Source organism: Dromaius novaehollandiae, chromosome 15, assembly GCF_036370855.1.
Source record: "Dromaius novaehollandiae isolate bDroNov1 chromosome 15, bDroNov1.hap1, whole genome shotgun sequence".
Lineage (NCBI taxonomy): Eukaryota > Metazoa > Chordata > Aves > Casuariiformes > Dromaiidae > Dromaius > Dromaius novaehollandiae.
In genome coordinates this window covers 3,624,079-3,643,854 of record NC_088112.1, presented here as the reverse complement: position 1 = coordinate 3,643,854, position 19,776 = coordinate 3,624,079, and the positions used below count along the sequence as shown (strand labels likewise).

The following is a 19,776-nucleotide window of genomic DNA, read 5'->3' as shown; positions in this document are numbered from 1 at the left end:
AGACTTTCACTGCAGGGTATAAAAAGCACTGGCACAGTCACCGGCTGGTGGGCAAGATACTCAACACGCAAGTGCAACTGCTCTCAATCGCACTGGCAGACAAGGGAATCATCCAGGGTAAGATAAGGCCAAGCAAAATTCAAATTTCAAGGAATAAAATAGTGTTGCAGAGTTTTAGTCAGCTCAACAAGGAAGTTTTGTGATAGTTCATCTAAATGTGTTATTTGGGAGGAGGGGGCAAGCAAAAGGATGGAAGAGGGGCTTTCCGGCTTCATAACAAGGAGCAAACAATAGCAAAAGAATAAAGAGAAAAACAAAAGCAGAAACTACTTTGCTGATCTTACAGATGCCTTATGTTTGAGAGGATAAGGCATTTATTTTATTAGGTGATAATCTGTTCTTCTATACACAAAGAACTGCTTTGGTTTTCCAACCTCAGCAAATGCATTTCAAGATTTAAGTTTCAATCTTAAATCGCAAATCTGGGAAACCTGTACAAATGTTTGCTAACGATCCGACACTAAATTCCAAGTAATATCAGCAAAAAGAGGAATATGTTTCAATGTCTTTAATGTCAGATGCTAAGAAATTCTTTAATGAATATTAAAACCTGCAGCAGTGTTCCTACCTGTAATAACTAACAGGTCAGTAACATCCCTTAGGATAGAGGTAAGCGTCTATTCCCCTGAGCAGTCCAATGCCTACATTTTTCATTCATTCTGGACTTCTCATATATGTACAGCACTGCTGTTGTGTTAAAGCAATGTAAAAAGTCAAGTAACTTTTGGCTTAGATGCTTTCAAAGCTAAAAGTTACCTCCGAACAGAAACCTTTTACAAAATTTTCCCCCCTCAAAAAAAAAAAAAAAAAAAATCACCAATTTATTCGAACCAGCTCCAGAAAGGCATACAGATTACAGCCTGTGCCCCTAATGGAACTATTCCACATTTCATACCCAGTGATGGAAATATCACAATACCATAGTTAAGGATATCAACACTTGCATTACCAAAAGCCTTATTCCTAGAAGGTTTATAAAGTGTTAAAATTCTGACCTCAGGACTCTTCCTCCAGAACTACATACTTTTTACTTATGTGAGGTAATTTAAGGGAGCAAAATTTAGTAGTATGTTTACAGTTTGAGAAATTCTGTTATTAAAGCAAAAGTACCACCATCATTTTGTAAATGAGTTTCTATATGGAGACTAATAAAGGGGGGGGGGGGGTTGGCGGGGGGGGCTGGGAGGGGGAGATTTTGACTATCAAAGGAAAATACAATAAAACAAATGCAGAATCTAATTTATTTAATTTTTCAAGGACCATTGCAATTCAATCAACTCTCTCTTTTCACAAAGGCTTTATGCTTACGCAGTTTATAATAAAAAAATGCAATTAAACATAAGAACCTAACCAACCATTCAGGCTTATAAATCCTAGAGCTTGAAATGCTTTTCCCAACTTTCTTGTGACAACAAAACAGTTCCTCAGGCAGCTTAGTTATGTTCTGGGTTTCCAGAGAACGAGGAAGAGTTTCATATTGGCAAAATCAGGTATAGTCAGAAAATTTAAATTCTTATTCTGAATTTTCTTAAGGTTTTTAGCTATAAGAAACTAACAGGCTATTCGGCACCTATAATTTACTGTTTGGTTTACTTCATTTTGGGCCTGGTCCCACATGACTGGTACTTCCTCCCCTTTTTTCTATCAGCGTGTAATACTGAAAAGCTAAGACCCATGGGATAACTGCTATTACTTAAAATGTTCTCCGTATCTGGGAATGGCAGAGACATCCACCGGTAGTTCAGATTTAATGCTGCAAAAAGGGGCATCCTGAAAAGCAAACTGACTTAAGGACAGCATGATCATTTACAAAAGAAATATGATCACTAGTCAAATTTAATAATAAGGTCAGGTCGTCTTTTCTCAAAATTCAGCATTAACCACAATAGGACAGAAAGACTGCAAAGCAGTAACACTGTTCAAAGGCCTTCAGTATTATTTTACACTCAGCCGGGAATAGCTGCCAATGACTCAAACTCAATCCCCTTTTGCTAGCTGGGATATCATCCAGATCTTACCTGGCATTTTTATCTTAAGTGATTCATTCAAAATATTGATAAGCAGAACAGTGTTGCACCAACTAGGCAATTAGAACAAGTACTCTGAATATTTGCAAGAGGTGGAAAAGCAAAAGTGTCATTGAACTATATTGATAACAGTAGGAATAAAGTGTGGGGCATGCATGTAACACAAATAAGCGTGTTGCACAAGTGACAGCCTGGCACAGCTTGATAATACATTCATTATGCTGCACATTTTGGCACAACATCTACTATCTCTGCTGAGATGCTCTAAAACACAAAATAATTTATGGCAGACCAATAGCAGTACTTTATCCTCTTCCTGTTTTCATTTCAAAACCAAGTTGTCTCTTGAGAGGTGCAGTGCATTTACATGCTCCATTCCAGTTCGTTTGAATCAGTGGCATCACATCACTACCTCTTCCACATACAAGATGCAATCTCACATGCAGACTTGAGTGTCCAATTTGGAAGGCAGTCTGAGTATCATTCTTACAAAGCATTTCCAAAATGCATCAAGTTTCACATACATGTTCTGCTTTAATTTAAGAATGGCTGCATTCAAGTCAAGAAAGTTGTCTTTACAAAACAGATTTAAATTATTCTTTCATTTTTGTACTTGTGATGAATTACAAATGCAAAAGCAAGTTTCGCAAAGGTAAGTATTAGCAGCATAGCAAAACACATCTTAACTTGTAAAATGCTTTTGATTATTTCTTTATTGTTACTAGATCATCAAAAATAGGCAACTAATAGTTGAGTCTCACTTCCATTAGAAAAATCTCTTTAGTTAAATGATGGCATTCAACAAAAATCTACTCAATGATACCACCTCCCAGTTGTCATTCAAGATCTGCACATAAGCTTCTTGTGTTTGGGGAAAAATACTAAGTGAGAAATCAGGACATTTAAAGCAAGACAAACGAGAAATAACTTGATCAGACAAGTTCTCCTCATTACCACACGGTTCTTCTACATAGGACAATGAATTCATAGAAGGGTGATCAATAATGCAGTTCCATTCTGCTCCTGAAGATCAAAGTACGTTTGCTACAGCAAAATAAATGCTGCAAAAAGGAACACGGGTTCAGTAGAGAAAAGATTACAAATGCTTTCCTTGAATAAAATAACAATCTTACTCCATTATAATTTATTCATCAGGATAGGACTCATGAGATGCAATATCTTGTTTTCAGGAGGATACAAGAGACTAGGAAGAAAATCCTAACATATATATATCAAAGTCACTCAATGTTAACTGAGATCAATCTAAATTTCCCCAGACACACAGTATTTACATTAGTCTTCACTTCCTTCATGTACATACATCCCAGTTCAGAACTTCAAAGGCATGATATACCTTTCTGCATTAACAGATCCTACATTATGTAAAGGATGGCCATTTCAGAGGGCAATGTCTCTCCGACTCTCTACTGCAGCAGAAACATACACAGCTGGAGACAGCAGCACACCTGCTAATAGTAAATCACAGCCGACAAACAGTAAGAAACATTGGAAAGACACCTAGAACTGCCAATTTAAATAGCAGAAACTCAAAGTGAAGTTCAGCACTTAGGAAAAGACGTGGCTGAAACCTGTTAAAGACATCAGGAGGTGGCTCAAACCCTTCTCTGTATTAACTTTGAGAGCTAACAATCTAACAAAAACATTATCATAATCTAAAAATCTAGTATACACAAAGTAGTGTGAACTTTAATTTGACCAGATTCATGTGTATGAAGTCTGGGCTTAGTACATAATAAAATATTACGTTCACATTCAGTGTTTGCATTTCAAACACTACAGAGGAGTATTTAAATAGCCCTTCAACGTTGACTTACATTTTACTTTTAAAAAAATGCAAGATTCAAAGCCTGAACCAGAACTAAGCCTCCAACCTGCAGATACTTGCACTCAAGTTCAACTTAACATTTCTACTGCCTTCGATAGGACCTTTTCCTGTTTCAGGAGGAGTAGTCATAATATTTAATATCATAACGTTGGCTATCTTGAAGACGAGTGCACATGTAAGCTTCCTCTTTTTTTTGACTGTATTTTAAATTATTTCCTCATTTCAGTTTTCATCATTAAAGATTTCAGGTTTACTTCTGATTCCCCATTCCCTCATTTTAAAGAGGGCACACGCTGAACAGCAAATATTCCATGAGAAGACTTTATTTTGCAGTGTAACTCCAAGGCGAGGGACAGCCTGACTGGTACATGGGAAAAATTCAGTTGCTATTAGAAGAGACTGCAAGAAATGTGTCAGACTAAGGTTAAGGAGTATTTCCCTCAGACTTTCACCACTGAAAGCATTAAATTATGCTAAAAAAAACCATGCCCAAGACTTTTCCACCCTAACCAAATACAATTCAAGTAGTCAAAAATAAAACCAGGAAACAACAGTAGCCTAAGCACAGATAATTAAATTTAATTAACGAATATATAAAATGAAAGTATATTTTTTGCAAAAAATACCACGCCAGCAAAACAAATGCACAGCTAAAACAATACATATCAACAGCATCTACAAGAGTTTCTTCTACAGCATATTAAATATCGATGCCTTAAGATTTGTTTTAATAGCTGTCTACAAAAGAGAACACGCAAGACTCAAGCAGCTTAGTGTTATTATTATTAATATCAAGAGGAGTTGTAAAGGCATACCTGCTTTACACTACGAGAACTTTAGAAATAAGTTGACAAGTTTGTTAAAGCACTAACTTGCAATAAAGCTGGGTGGTAGGAGAGGTCTAGGTCTCAAGTTGACACCTAACACTGAAGGCAAGTCACTCTTTTTGTAAAAGCCAGCGTCCTGGCTTTCCTTCCTAATGCACACAAATACCTTACAAACTTGTTTTTAAGTTAATGTATCGTAGCGTCATAGAGCCATTTCAAAATCTCAAAGTAACATGCTGTAGATTGCTCAAAACAGTCTACTCCCCTACTCTGAAATAAACCTCGTATAACTTTAAAGCACTTCTTGAAAACCATGCCTTACAACTGGCTCGCCTGTGCTTTGAAAACAACTGACACCAGAACCTGAAGTTGAAATCTCGTTAAGGATTTAGAAGGCTGACTCCAAGTGCTGCCCACAACAGAATTTCAAATGTCATTTTAACAGGAGAACACTGGAATTTGTAACACAAACAGCGAGAAAAAGTTCTCTAAATTTTTGATGAAGTCATGAGAAAATACAGCTAGAAATTCAAGCAGATAGCTATTACTTTTCTAAACTTGCCTGAAAAGATCAAAGTCATTCATCAGGCTGCTTTCTCCTTTCAGGAGCAAGAACTGTGAGCCACTTGCTTAGTGCCCCTGTACCTGTAGATACTGCTTTCTAGCTCCACAGGCGGCAAGTTCACCATATGTTCCCAGATCTGTTCTTCAGATTAGATCTGCAACTGCCTAATAAAGTACACATATTTTACTGAATTTGCCCTTTCTTGCTCTAAACTCGCATCAGCAGCTAACTTTGTGTGTTCTAGCATTTTGGGGACATTAAGCAGTTAAAGCAAGATACTGAATTTGCGGACAAACTCAACTAAGCAGAAGCAGCAAGATATAGTACAGGGTGGCTTCTTACCTGAAACTTTGTTTCTGGGCTTCAGATCCACCAATCCAGAATGAAAGGGGATTCGAATGGGGTTTCCTTCTCAGACTTGTCTGTTAAAAGAGAGCAGCCAATCATCTTCAGCTTGGTGTATCTACTTCTTTCTTGAACGAAATCCCAATTACGTACTCCTACTGCTGTTAGAGAGACAAGGCAACCTATATACCTTCACCAGTTCAGTAACAGCTAAATTAGTGGGACCTAATGGGGGGATTGGTGGATCTAAGACAGAGAAACTGATTTACAGACAACAAATCGCTCTTGCCCGTGCCCTGAATCAACCAATCCAGAATGCACGCTTTTGGGCAACAGCTCACTTTGCCAAGATTAAGAACGATGAGAAGAAACTACAGGGCAAATCAGGAAGCGTAGGCTAAAGCTTCAACCACCAGCTTCGCAAGCGTGCTCCATGAACAGCTAGGATGTTAATACACAGGTAAACAGACAGTTTCAAAGCACACGGTTCCACTAACTTTGCCACAAACATGCTTTAAAGCATTTTACTGCAATTATTATTTGCCTTTTTCCTGACTCGGGACGACCTGACTTTGCTCACATACCGGCAGCACAAAGATGGCACCTTCAAGACACTTATGATCTGAATGATAGCAAAATTCAAGAAATTCAGTATCACTGTGACTCTGAAAAAAAATCTAGAAATGGGAGAGTAAGATAAAGCATACTATTCCTGACTGAGATAAGAAAAATCATTCCTTACTCTCTGATCAAGATGAAAAGTGACTTCATGCAGGGCTTTCTGTGGTACGCTTAGAGTATTAAATGACTAAATTAGTTTAAGTAACTTTCGCAGCAACAGCTAAGAGAAGATGGAGTCTGCAGAAAGCTCATACTACGCATCTAACAGGACTAATTATGGAAGCATATCCTAGAGAGACTAGACTGTGAGCCGTCAAAAAGTTTGATATACAGCCTAAAAAACATTTTCCCCTAACAACAGCCAGGAACAACAGCACCATTCTCTCAAACATAATGCTGCAACAGCCACAGAAGAATACGCTACCACTTTCTCTCACACTTTTCCTTCCTCATCAGCCTCTCCTGAAAACGAATCGAGCATTTTTTTAGCCTCCACAGTAGTGCCCCATGTATCAAAACGCAAGTAGCTTGGACAAGGATGGAAGAATCTGCCACTATTCGCGGCTGGGCCAAGGAGTCGTGTCAGTGAGTACAGTTATGTCTGTGACCGTCCAGAAGAAAGGAATATCTACATCATGTGCTAATTTTCTGCTTATCAATGGTAAATTAATAGTCTATTATAGAACTACATTTCAAGGACAAAGCAGCACTCAAGTCTAATGATATGTCTAATCTATGATTTATAAGGCTGCCAAGTAAAGTGATAAGATGTCAAGGCATATGGCTCAGAAGTGTAAGACTACAGTACAGCTCAGTAACAAGACCACTATCAAAATTATATAAATGCACTGATTTGCTAAGTAACAACAGAGCCAGTGGGACGTTAGGAGAAGCACTTCACCATGAAGGCATTCCTTAAAGTTATGTGGTAGTGTTACAACACAGATCTGATTTTTCTCTTGAGAAGGAGTGGAGTGATGGAGACTACTTGAATATCAAGTTTCCCCGATTAGTCCTTTGCTGCCCAGATAGAATTTCTTAAAAGTATCTCTGTCAAAAACAAGCTGTAATTTTAAGTTAGTACTTTTTGCAATTTTTGCAAACAGACTGAATATAGATTTTTCAAAAAGCAGTATATATCTTTGTTTGAAATCTTTAAATTGGCATGAACACCTCACGAAGAGACAAACAACGGAAGTTGTCACAACTTATTTTGCACCAAAATTCAATATTCAAGAATTCTTCAACAATATTAAACTCAAAATAGCCACATAATTTGTGAGACTGAATATGTAGTCGTCTTACTTCTCTAAGTCACTGAATGAACAAAATTTTGCAACTCTGCCACAGCTAAAAATTGACCCCAACAGCTGTTACCAGTTGAGACAGAAAGTGCATTGGTCCCTACTCCTAGCAACAGGTGCCTACCTACATCTTACAATTCATATTTCTATCAGTACAAAATGTGACCGGGAAGCTGAACTACTCTTTGAGCCCCAGGGAAAGCTTCAGTATCTCAGGGTAGGTACAAATACAGGGATGCAACTTCCTGAGGGGCCCTGGATTAAGAAAGCAGGGAAGAAACAACATGTCTTCAAATGCTCTCATTGTTAATTTAGCCTGCATTAGAAGCAAATTAAGTTTCTGAAAAGAGTCAGTGCTTTTTGTTAGTAAAACACAAAAGGCATTGGGTTACTTTTGCAATATCTGGTCTTTGTCATGCGCTACTCACACTGGGAAACGTGTGGAAAGTAGTACAGGAAAATGGAGTAGGCTGTCAAACGTCACACCGTTGAGACCTAAATGCTCCTATGAACTGGGGAAGGAAGGGATTTTCCAGAAGTGGATTTTCTTTGAACAATGAAGTATTATCAATACCACAAAAATCAAACTGAAAAAAATCAGATTATATAACAACATAAACAGTGGCATTAGTGTAAAGAAAACATCACCATAGAAAATAAAAGCTAGAATGCAAGTATTGTTATTAATCAGCATTAGTTTAAACCACTCCGTAAATATTCTCATTTCTCTTTATTCTGTTTTCTCCTTTGTAAAAGAAATAAAAGACTCGCCGTAGAGCAGCACCCTTACAACCACGGTCTCATATTCTCTCCCACACATCATTCTTCTTACTGGCACATTTGCTGCAACATCCATTTCATTTTAAACCCATAAAGCTTGTGCTACTGCACAAGCACTCAAAGCAGCACAGCAAGATCTAAGATGAAGCTGAAAATGCCAAAGCACCAATGACCTCTAAACTCTACAGCAATAAAACGTAACGCATCAAAAGACATACATCAAGTTGATTTGACAAGCAGCGAAGGTGTTTTAGAAAACACACATGAAATGAAAAGATACATCCATCCTTCAAACCATGTCCCCTGGTCTCTCTAAGGGTACAGCTTATAATAAGTGAGGTTAGTTTACTTCGATAAGATGCTGGTGCAACACTTATCAGTGACCCAAATTTTCAGCAACATTTAACAGGCCTGCTTAAGGGATACGCAGCCAACATGGTCTGAAATGCAGAAATGGCATACATGCATTTTACAACTTTTTCAACCCAATCGCATTTTCGAGAGCTCAGCTGGTATGCATACCAGCGTGCCTGCAGAGATGTGCTCTCATTCCACAGTGACACCTGTGCACTAGATTTACGAGCACAATTCAGGACCTACAGTCCCAAACCAGAGCTCACAGGCAACACATCGCCCTGAAACTATCCAGCAGCTCGCAAACTCAGAAAGCTAATGTGTATTTTTCTGGCAACAAGATAACTGTGCTACATGTTACTTGCTCAGCATTGTTGCAAAGGCTGGAAAAAAACAGTAATCTGAGAAAATTTAACTGAAGCGTGAGGCAAAGAATCTCAGTATCTCAAACAAGATTTGAAAAGCTTTTGGTGAAACACCAACCTTTAGTCTCATGAAGAAACCATAAGTTTCCTCCATTAAGCAACTAAAAGCAATTTAGTTTCAGAATTTTCCCTCCAAATGGAGCATCTGCAGTTTTCCTTCATCTGTATAAACTGCCGCCATAATAATCACAACCCAGTATTTCAGATAATTTTTAATTTGTAACCTCTGTTCTGCATCTTTGTATTCTCCACGTCCCTTCTCAGTCATTTTCTCACTCATGCTCTTCCTACTATTTCATCTAACCCTTCCCTAAAAGGCATAGTTCTCCACACTTCTGCCCACTTCCCTCATTTCTTCATCATTCTGCTGGCTCAGAATCAGTTGTCTAGTTTAATTCATTTTCTTAGCTCTTCCTTCCCATTTTCTGCACCACTGCCAAAGTCACAGCAATCCTTTCTCTTTATACCCTCGTCCTTCCTCTTACAGGCACTCTGAAATGTGACCGTCAGTCTGACAGTCCCTGTCGCAGCACAGGTCTTGCATCCCCTGCCCCAAAGGCTCTTCTGTACCTTCCTAACAGCCATCTAACCACCACCTCTTTAGATACCGCTCTAGTCATTTCGTCTTTTTCCCCTTTGTACAAAACTACCCGGCATCCTATTGGCTGCACTTTTGAACATCTGATATGCAACTCTCAGCTCTGCTAATTTAGCTACTGAGGGTTAGAAAAGATAACTGCAAAACCAACTGTTCACTATCCCACTGTGGCAAAGCACGACTAGTTAACACAGAGGTTTCCAAACATCTTGCTAGTTTTCCATCTACTCTCAGACTCTAAGAACTACTGACAAAACACAGTCAGATTTGAGTTAGAACAGTACCTCCCTTGTTTCAGATGCAAATATGATCATTGTCCATCTGTATCTCCATCACTACAAAAGCATAAACTCTTTGAAGAATTACTCTAAGAACATTTGGGGGAAAAAAATGTAGCTGCCTGCTTGGTTAGCAATGACTAAGACAGAGAGGGAAAAAAAGTCAGAATGTTATAGCACTACTGAGATATATACAGCAGTTGTATTCTAGTTTCTAAGCAGAATGCTAAGACTTATTTTGCACTATAAGGCTTTAAAGAGTTCAGGGACAAAATCTCCACTTGCAGTAACCCAAGGAACCCCAGGTACTAATGGTACAATTTACTGAAGAAGCTGCTGCTGGTAAGGCATTTCTATGTGAAACACTTTATTCTGAGATTGTTACCTTCTGAATTTGAAGACCCTCAGCTCACACCAAAGTTCTACCAAGAGAAACAAAGAATTTTGGTAAGATACTGAATTAGAGTTCTGTGTTTATTATCTACAAAGGGGCATTTAAACGCTTGACACTTTCATGAGAGATGGTTGCTCTAGCAAGTAAATGTAGTATGTTAGGAAGACTTTTTTCCATATATATGTATGTGTATATATATATATGAAAAAAACTTTACATTGTATTATAAATTTTATTTTAAACAAATGCTTGTCAGTTTTATTCCTAGGCATGGTCTTTCCATAACCCTTTCATGCTATTACGACTGAGCAGTATTATATTGAATTTAAACTGCCAACTCTGCAGCACAGGGATCTGTGTTTGGAGAACAGCGTGCACATCAAGGGCACAGTAGAAAGACAGATGATAATGCGCTCAGTAAATGAGAATATTAACACACACTTGGCTTCCTGCTTCAGCAATCATGTCCAATAGGTGCCTGGTGGGCACAAGAGGCTGAGAGGAAAAGACTTGTTTTTATACTATCCATATCGCACACTGCACAGTTCATCTCACAAACATGTACCTTTTTATCCTGTTTATAAGGTTCAAATTTTCCTTACTTACGTATTCATTCACAACCGCCTTAGTGTAAACTAAGATGCTAGTAATCTCCTACTTCAAAAGCCTGCTGGTAAAACAAATGTATGGTTCAGTGAAGTTTTCTAATAAAGTGAAAAACACAAGGTTTTTACCAAGTATTCAAGACAAATACATATAATGCATCAGATGCAACTGAATATTATAGATTTTTTCCACAATTCAGAATTTGTAGGTTAAATTTTTTTTTTTTGCAAATCACTGTTGTTGACACTTCACCTTAAGAAAGAAAAAAGTTTGATTCTTTAAAAGAGCAAAAAGGTTGCAGTTATCAAATTTCACAAAGAAAATGAAAACCAGGGAAAGAAAGAGCCCTATCAAGCATTTCAGCTGGTCTTCCATCTGTTGCAAATTTCTTCATTACTACTCATTTTCTAATAATTAGTCCACTCACACAAAGCATTTAACCAAAATTGTACAAGTACTAAGATATCTAAACTAATGACAACCCTGTCAGAGACACTCTTAGTCTAAATCTGTACCTCCTGCAGTCAACACACACGTTACATTTCTAGGCCTCGCGCTTCCTGAAGTCACTTTTACAGGCAATGGGAATCTTGCCTTAAGAGCTAGAAACCATAAGCAAATGAAAGCCACGCAGTGTCATAACTAGATTAATTGCTCATCACCAACAACTAAAATCCTAACAACATTAAAAAGGCTAGATGACATGATTTACAAAACCAAAAGGAGTTATCTAAAATCTTAAGCTGTCCTAAAAGCTACGGTGACTTCAGAACATCGGCTGAAACTTCACATGGCAAATAAAAATTGCCACTTTGAAACCTTAAAATATTTCACTCAGATTCCAGCTAAAAATAGAACAGTACTATTTCCATCACTGATTTTTCTTTAAATAAATGCAAATGATCTAATCTGGTTAAGGAACGGTTCAGAGCTAGAACCCCAGGTTCTGAAACTCTCATGTAGTTAACATGTTGACACAGTATCTCTTGTTTATCAGTCACTCATTTATATCCTGTTTGCTCCGCAGAACTTTTGCATCATACATTTGCATCTGTACGTACTAGATATTCACCCTTGACATTAGGGGGAAGTGATCAAGTACCAAAAGCAGATAAAATACAATCTTCTATATCAGAGAGAGACATAAAACATTCAGCTTTTAGTAAAGAAACCTCTGTACCTTTTTTCTTAAGAGATTCTTAAACACAAAAGCACCGAAGTCTTTCATAGTAAAATCATGCCTGGTTTAGGGATGTTTTGCCACTAACATTAACAACTGATAAAAGAGCTTGCATATAATACCGAAATCACACTATCAATACTGCTTTGATTTCTGCTTTGTTTATTTAAACAAATCTTCCAGAAAATCTCACCTTTTACAACACATAAGAGCGTAAAGCCTTCTTGGGTCATGTCTTCATTTACAAATGACTTTGAATGAGTTTAGTGGAAAATTTAAAATAAACACACGTTTCTACACAAGCCTTCGCTAAGAAGGAAATTAAATTCGACTACCAGCTACATTGTTACAAAGTACCATTTTCTACAGGAAAGCTACAAAATCCATTATTCATCCTATTAAAATTTTATATTTATGAATTTCTTATGAAAGAGATAAAAATGTTTCTTAAACCTCCTTCTGTAGAATAAACATCACCTAAATCACCCAAATATTTGTCTTTATGCTAACACATTCTTCAGGATCAGCTGTAAACAGAGGGTACAACAATTATCAGTATTCAAAAGTTATATTTGCTTCTGCTTGTTAGTAATACGGTCAGAAATAGAAGAGACTTCTAAAAATGGAGAGTGGTTACAAGAAGACAAGCAAGGAAGTTGCAAGAGGCAAATGCACCTTCCAGCCTCAAATTCTAATTTAGCACCTCATATAATCCAGGGCTGCAGAAAAGCATTAGTAACCCTCCATTACAGGTAGGGAAAAAGCCACTAGAACTCACTTTACGCATCTGAGATTTAAAAGACATCTTCTCTGTAAATGACTTGTTCTGGAACAGATGCCTTCACAGATATCGCCAGCCAATATTCTTAACACTGCAATCCACTAACACCTAAAGGTTGGTGCCATCAGAACTGTTTAAGTGCAAGATCACTAAGTCAATGGGAATCAAGAAAGCAGGCTCGTTAAGAGCAGCTTTTAACCTAGGAATCTCAGTGATCGGAAACAAATATGAAAGGAATACCTGACTTAAAAAAAAAATCTTTATTATTATTTTTGTTTCTTGATAAGGGATGGCACTCAAAGAAAGTTCCAGTTTTCCAGACGAGGTAATTCAGCAAAGGTGATACTGACTGAAAAACCCATCTAATGTCTCTACTGAACTCAACAAACCTTCAGAGTGCCTCAAAAGCAATATTAGAATTTTACCATCCAATTCTGCATGGAATTTTGTAAAAGTAAATTATGCTTTTGACAAATAAGCTAGCGGAAGATATTTCTGTGATTACCCTTGCTAGTTTCTCCCAGTCCCAAACTTGATTCTGCGCTTTCCTAAAGGCAGCTAACCACACTCCTCTAATATTTGGCTATAGGGATGTAAGCTCCCCCTATGTTAAAAAAAAGCCTCCTCATTCTTCCGCTTCCAGCTGGCCACCTCTCCGCTAGCCTGAATTTAGCGGCATAAACGCTGATGACGGGATATAACAAATGTACCGGCTGGGTTCGGTTAGGTAATGCCGCCTTTGCTGCGCCGAGCGCTTCGGCAGAGCTCCGCTGCTGAACTGCTGCAGGGAAACACACGTTACCTGCGTGCGGGCTCGCAGCGCCGCGCAGAGAGCGGCGCCCCCCGCAAGGGTACCGCCGGGGGCCCTACGCCTTCCGCCTGGGAGGGTTTTTTTTTTTAAAAAAAGCGAGGAAGGAGGGAGGGAGGGCGGGCGGGCGGCCGGGCGCAGCGGCCCGCACCGCGCCGCCGCCGGATGCCGCATCGCCGCGGGGCTCCAGCCGCGGAGCGCGCCGGGCTGGGCCGCCGCGTCCCGCCGCGGCATTTCGGTTTCAGTTTTGGGAGCGCGGCCGCGGCTCCCCCACGCAGCGGGCGCGGCCGGCTCCGCGTTTCGGTCTTTTTTTTATATTTATTTTTATTTCGTATTTTTTTTTCCGCCCCGCGCAGTGAAAGCGCCCGTCGCGCCCTCGGGAACCGGGCCGGCGCCGCGTCACCTTCGGGCGGGGAAGGGGGCCGGGCCGGGCCCGGCGGCGCCTTTGTGCGGCCGCGGCGGAGCCCGCGGGGCGCCGCTGGGCCGGGCCGGGCCGGGCCTGGCGGCGGGGCGGGGGCGGGCCGCCGGGAGCCGCGCCGCGCGGGGCCAGGGCACTCACCATCAGCTCGATGGTCTTGTCCTCGATCACCGAGTCGGGCTCCATAGCGGCGGGCAGCTCCGCCGCGGCGCCGCCTCCCCCCGCGCCCCGCCAGGCCCCGCCGCGGGCCGCCGCCGCCGCCGCTCGCGCCGTCCGGCCTCCCGCCCTCCCCCCACCCGCCGCACGCACGCACGCACGCACGCACGCACGCTACGGCCGCCGCGCGGCGTCACGGCGCCCGGAAGTGGAGAGGCACCGCCCGCCGCGGCGCCCCTCATAGCGGTCACGGCGGGAGGACCACAACTCCCGGCGGCCCCCGCGGCACCGCAGCGCCATTGGCTGGGAGAGGCGGCGCGCGGCTGCGGCTCTGCTGGCCGCAGGGCATGCCGGGACCCCCCCCAAGGGCGGCCTCCGAGCCGGGCTCGCAGGCCGCGGTGGCGTCGCCGGGCCGGGGCCGCGGCCCCCGCTGGCAAAGGGCGCCGAGGGCCCGCGCGTTCGCCCCTTCCCTGCCGCCCCGGCTCGCCCGCGAACCGCCGCTGCTCGCCGCAGTCGCTCTCACCGCGCGGCTCACCGGGAGCTGGCCGAGCGCCGCAGCGTGGCGGTGACCTCGGCGGGGCCCCCGAGGCCTCCCCAGCCCGCCAGGCCCACCCGGAGGGCCGCCCGCGCCGGGCCCGCAGCGCGCCCGAGGCCAGGCCCTGGGCCCTGTCTTGCCGCGTAGAGTGGGGCGTGCTTGGGGTGGGCAGGAGAGCAGGGCCAAAGCCTGGCAGTCACTGCGGTCACGCTGACGTTCTGATAACTCAGTTTTATTAGCAGTAGCGTTACCGCAGAGGGGGCTATTTGGCTTGGTTGGTTTTGTAACTTACAAAGCATTAAAGCCCCCCGGCGGAGTTTTTCTCCCTTGTAGAGCTGGATAACACCTGCTTGGTCCAAACTGACAGCTGAAAAAAATCAGGTTCAAGCACATAACAGTACCCTGAGCAACATTTATATAAGAAACCTCTCTTTTCCATGCGTAGCAGGTGAGGAGGCATTGCTTGCTCTGCCTTAGAGACTTCAGAGTGCTCTAAGTCAAGCTTGTAGTGAATTTTGGAGTATTTTCATTTGAATTTGCAGTTGGGGAAGGGGACTTCCTTTGCTTAAGGTGCTGTTTTTACTTTTTCCCCCATAAAAACACAAATACATAGCAACTTATCAGTGGGATGTTTTACAGACCCTCTGAAATAGGAGACGGTGTACATTTTTTCCCATAGTGTTAAGAAATTAAATTAGAAGCCATGAGAAACAACAGCTCCTAAAGACAGACTTAACTGAGAAGGCATTATGATACACAGAATCATGCGTCAGTCTTGCAACACTGCTTATTTTATAAGTCCAAGTCTATCTAGTCACGCACCTCAGAAGTTGTATTGCTAGCAACTCTCAGGCAAGAGTGTCAGTGCTTCTATGAGAGGGGGACCTAGCGCTGTTCCTGTTGCACTCCAGCTTCTCAGTGGGCTCTGTCCAGTATGAAGATCAAAGCAGTCACAGATATACTTAAATGGTATTATTTACTGAATGCTGACCGGCAGCATGCACAGCATTTGAAAAATAAACAGGTGGTCCTTGCCGTAGAAAACTCTCAGTCTAGGTTAGATGTAGACAGACAGGGCTGAATGCAAAAGCTTGAAAAGAAGCAGCACCAATACACCGTATTTGCAAGGAAACATGGAAATACTTGGATAAGGTGGTCGCGCACGCATTTCTCTCTGACTAATTGCAGTCTGCACTCTCAGCAATGAGCTGTGTTTCCAACGGCCAAACCTCTAGGGTCTGTCTCCTGCTCGCAGACTGTCTGCTTGCAGCCGTCCTCTGCGGATGGCGGCGCGGCGAGGTGGGCTGGCAGATCCAGCCCGGGCATGGCCAGACCTTGGCTGCAGGGGGGCAGCCGGCATGGCGGTGAGGCTGGGGACGGGAGCAGTGACAATGAAGTCTCAGGTGCGTTGGGTTACCAAGGTCACGCAGGCTGCAAAGTGATGACACAGCAGCAACTGAATGCAGTTGTAGGCATTGAAAACAGGAGGCAAAAATGTCATCAGCAGCAATCTGGTATAACAGCATAGCACCAGTGACCATGCACCTGGGATAAAAATGGACTCAGTAGCTTCCATGCAAAGCATTTTTTTTTTCCTGAGGTACCTGCTTAAACCTCTTCAAAATTTATCAAGAGCTGGAACATGAACAAATGGAAATGGCACAATGTCCTTTCTTATTGACATGCATCCTGCTTTGCAGTACATTGATGACAATAGAAACGTATTTTATTCATAAAAATATTAAAAGAATACTTATCATGAGGCCTTCACTCCTTTCACAGAATTAAAAATGTAATCCAAGACCAGCAGATTTCCCTCTCCCTAAATAACTGCCACTGCTCAAAATCTTGGGGAGGAAACTGAGACTTTGATATGCCCTGAAAGCTGCCACATTTACATTGGTCTAGACCAAGTGCTTGCCAGCCACGCAGCTGCCTTTGGACTCTTGCCCAAGAGTCCCTCTAATTGATACTACAAAGCCCCAGCTCAAGCACCATTGCTAACGTCAGCTTAGGCAGCGTCAGCACCCGCTAACCCCTGTGCAGACATGCTCCATTTCCACGTGAAAAAAATATGAGGGCTTTTTCCATCAAACCTGGAAACTCAGACTGACAGCTGAGCTGAATTCTTTCCACCTTTACGTCACAACCCATAACTAAGGACTTGCAGGTCAAATTATACTCAGTGTTATGTGTTATATAACTCCGTTGACCTCTGCGAGTTTATAAAGATGTCACCAAGAATCTGCTTCCAACGCACATGGTGGAACAAAATCCAGCTTGCTTTTTGCCCTCTCACTCTCTCTCTCTGTTAACGTATTCACTCTGGATAGCAAACAAGCCAGCAGATATTTATTTGTGCCACCGAAGTAAAAAATCAGCATGTCTAGTCCTAAATATACCCAGGGCACAGATTTGCTGAGCAAGACGATGGCTTTTTACATAGGCACTTTCCAAAGTTCAACTGTACGTGGAGGCTAGTTTTCTGAATATGGACGATTGCAGTATTGTCCAAGTCATGTGAAAAGAAACAAACACAAGAGGCAAAAATTGCTCCATTCATTTGAAACAAAAGTAAACCTGTGGTCTAATACTGAACATCTACATGGTTAGCTCGTTACAGCAGCAAACGCTACAGAAACATGCATGGTTCTTTGAAACTGTGGCATGAGATGTCAGATGGGACTCGAGTAAAGAACTACATCTTTTAATCGTACTGACAGAAAAAAACAATTGCTATGATATAGAAGAACGAACTGTGAAGAATATTGAAAATAATTAAGGAAAGCATTAAGCACCTGGAAAAGTAAGACCAGATGATACACAGTCTTCTGTATCTGCAAACTAAAGTAAGATTGTTTCTGAGCAACTTGTGATTATTAACAAGAGGTGGTCAAGACTGAAAAACTTGTCCAAGGGAAGGTGTAACAGGGATGAACCAGAGAACCAGATTTTTGATAAATTTAGTCTGAGATACAAAAATATTCTATTAAAACATTCAATTATGATAAAGTCAAAGTGCTTTATTTCTATTAATATATTAATGCTATTACTACAATAATCTGAGGAACATATCTGCATGTGTGTGCTCTAAATTCTGGTTAATATGATGCCATATCAATACATCCTCAGTATACGTATAACTATTTTGCTGACAGATCTGTGTCACAGATCTGCAAATCAGCAAACCAGAAGCAAAGCTAGTCATTAAACTTTAATGATGACCTTATTCAGGTGAAAGCACAACACGGCGGTGGGTTAGTTTCTGCCTGAGAGAACTCGTTCTGCCAGTTTTTCTGTGAGGATGGGGAAGTGGGAAAGCCCCAGCCACGAAGTGAGGGAACCAAAGGTACCTTCATATTGTGCAACAGGACAAGAAGTTTTGGACAGGACGGAGAGTCGGCAGAGCCTCGTTTTACTTTTGGAAGATCCTGTTTAACCGTGGTATCAGCTAAGATTGAAGGAAGGTGATTTGGAGGAGGAAGAAAGTGCTACTCCCTTATTAGGGAAGTCATAATGCAAGGGAGAGATGTCTAGACCTCTCGGGGGACTGTGCTGCAGGCTCATTGCCTCTCCCCAGAGTAATAAGACAATTAAAGCGAGGAACTAAGTGTATATATCTTGTATGTCTCAATTAAGGTAGGTGCAATCCTAAAGATACCTAAGCAAAGGTAGCCACGTGTTAAAAACACAGGAGAACTTCCCGAGCACCGCAGGTCCCAAGGCCTTTCGGCCCAGGGGCTGTAGGTGGCTGTACCTGAGCAGCTGCGAATCTCGGAGGGCAACGCTGCCCCGCAAGCCCTGGGCACCTGGGTCACACCGTGTCCCTTCGAAGCCCCAGGGGACACGGGGGTCCCGGGGAGCCCTGCGATGCAGCCCTGGCCCTAGCCACGGCCCGGCCCCGCGTTGTAGCATTTCAGCTGGCCTGGAACAACACGCTGCAACCACTTTAAGTCAACCTTTGTTACGACAGCCCATACGTTCACTCAGTTACACATTGATTTGCTCTTCCAGCGGAAGTTTTTCAGTGGGCCACGCTATTAGCTACCATCGTTTCACAGCCTCCTCTGCGGGTCGGGGCACCAGGAGCACGGCGGGTCCCCCAGCTGCCGCCCTGCGGAGCCCTGGCCGGCCACGCACGCGCAAGGGTTTTCTTGCCGGTCACTCCCAGCCTCTCGTCCCACACCGCCAAGGCCACCAGCTGCCGCGTGAGCGGACGCCCCGGGATCTAACGTCCTCCCTGGTGCCAGGACCTGGCACCACTGCCCTGCTGCGCACCTGAGCGCTGGGGCCAGAGGCTGGAGAGCACTTGCGTGCCGACAAGCAGAGATTTCTGGGGGTGGGAAAACAGATTTTAGGACCCAGAGTATAGAAATATAGCTAGAACATGACCCAGTTTTTCAGTCCCCAAATCTTCTCTATGTAATAACATGATTTACTTCCAAGCCTGTCTCAGTTTTCTGCAAGGGCTCTTGCTTTGGCCTCCCACAGCCCGGTCACAGGGTAATAATCCTTTTAGCTTTGCCCGTATTTCAGGGATCCCACTCGCCGGTAAACACCCGCAGCAGCGTGGCAGAAGGGAGAAGGTCTGAGGCAGGCGCCTCCCAGGCAGGTTGCAGGGGACCCGAAGGGAGGAAGGACCCGCCGGTGGGAAGCTGCCCCGTCACGCCGCAGCCCCTGGAAAGCGGCCGTAAAGCTGCCAGCGACTTTGCATCGGACCACGGAGAATATGAAAAAACTAAGAAACAAGCGGCTGCAGAAATCCCAACTCTGGGGCTTGCTCTGGAGCTGCTGGGTGCTAAATGCTCAAATGAAATCCAGCGGGTACAGAGCTCCTGAAGTTGGGATGCCGCCTTGAAATCCCCAGC

General features: G+C 42.8%; 1 protein-coding gene across 7 annotated transcripts in view; it reads right to left on the bottom strand.

Moving 5' to 3' along the window:
• FBXW11 (F-box and WD repeat domain containing 11) overlaps positions 1 to 14,550 on the bottom strand; it is an 82,145-nt gene extending 67,595 nt beyond the window's left edge. Inside the window, exons 1-3 of one of the 7 annotated variants that reach the window (XM_064520817.1) lie at positions 14,359 to 14,548; positions 5,668 to 5,747; positions 3,042 to 3,148 (exon numbers count right to left, since the gene is read on the bottom strand). Coding sequence is in view for 2 of the 7 variants with exons in the window: in XM_064520816.1 (XP_064376886.1) it covers positions 14,359 to 14,403 (45 nt within the window). In the remaining 5 variants the exon portion in view is untranslated. Of the gene's footprint in view, positions 1 to 3,041; positions 3,149 to 5,667; positions 5,763 to 8,023; positions 8,040 to 14,358 lie in introns of those variants that run through there. The other 6 variants (XM_064520819.1, XM_064520818.1, XM_064520821.1 and 3 more) reach the window with 6 other exon arrangements.
• Positions 14,551 to 19,776: the final 5,226 nt, after the last annotated feature.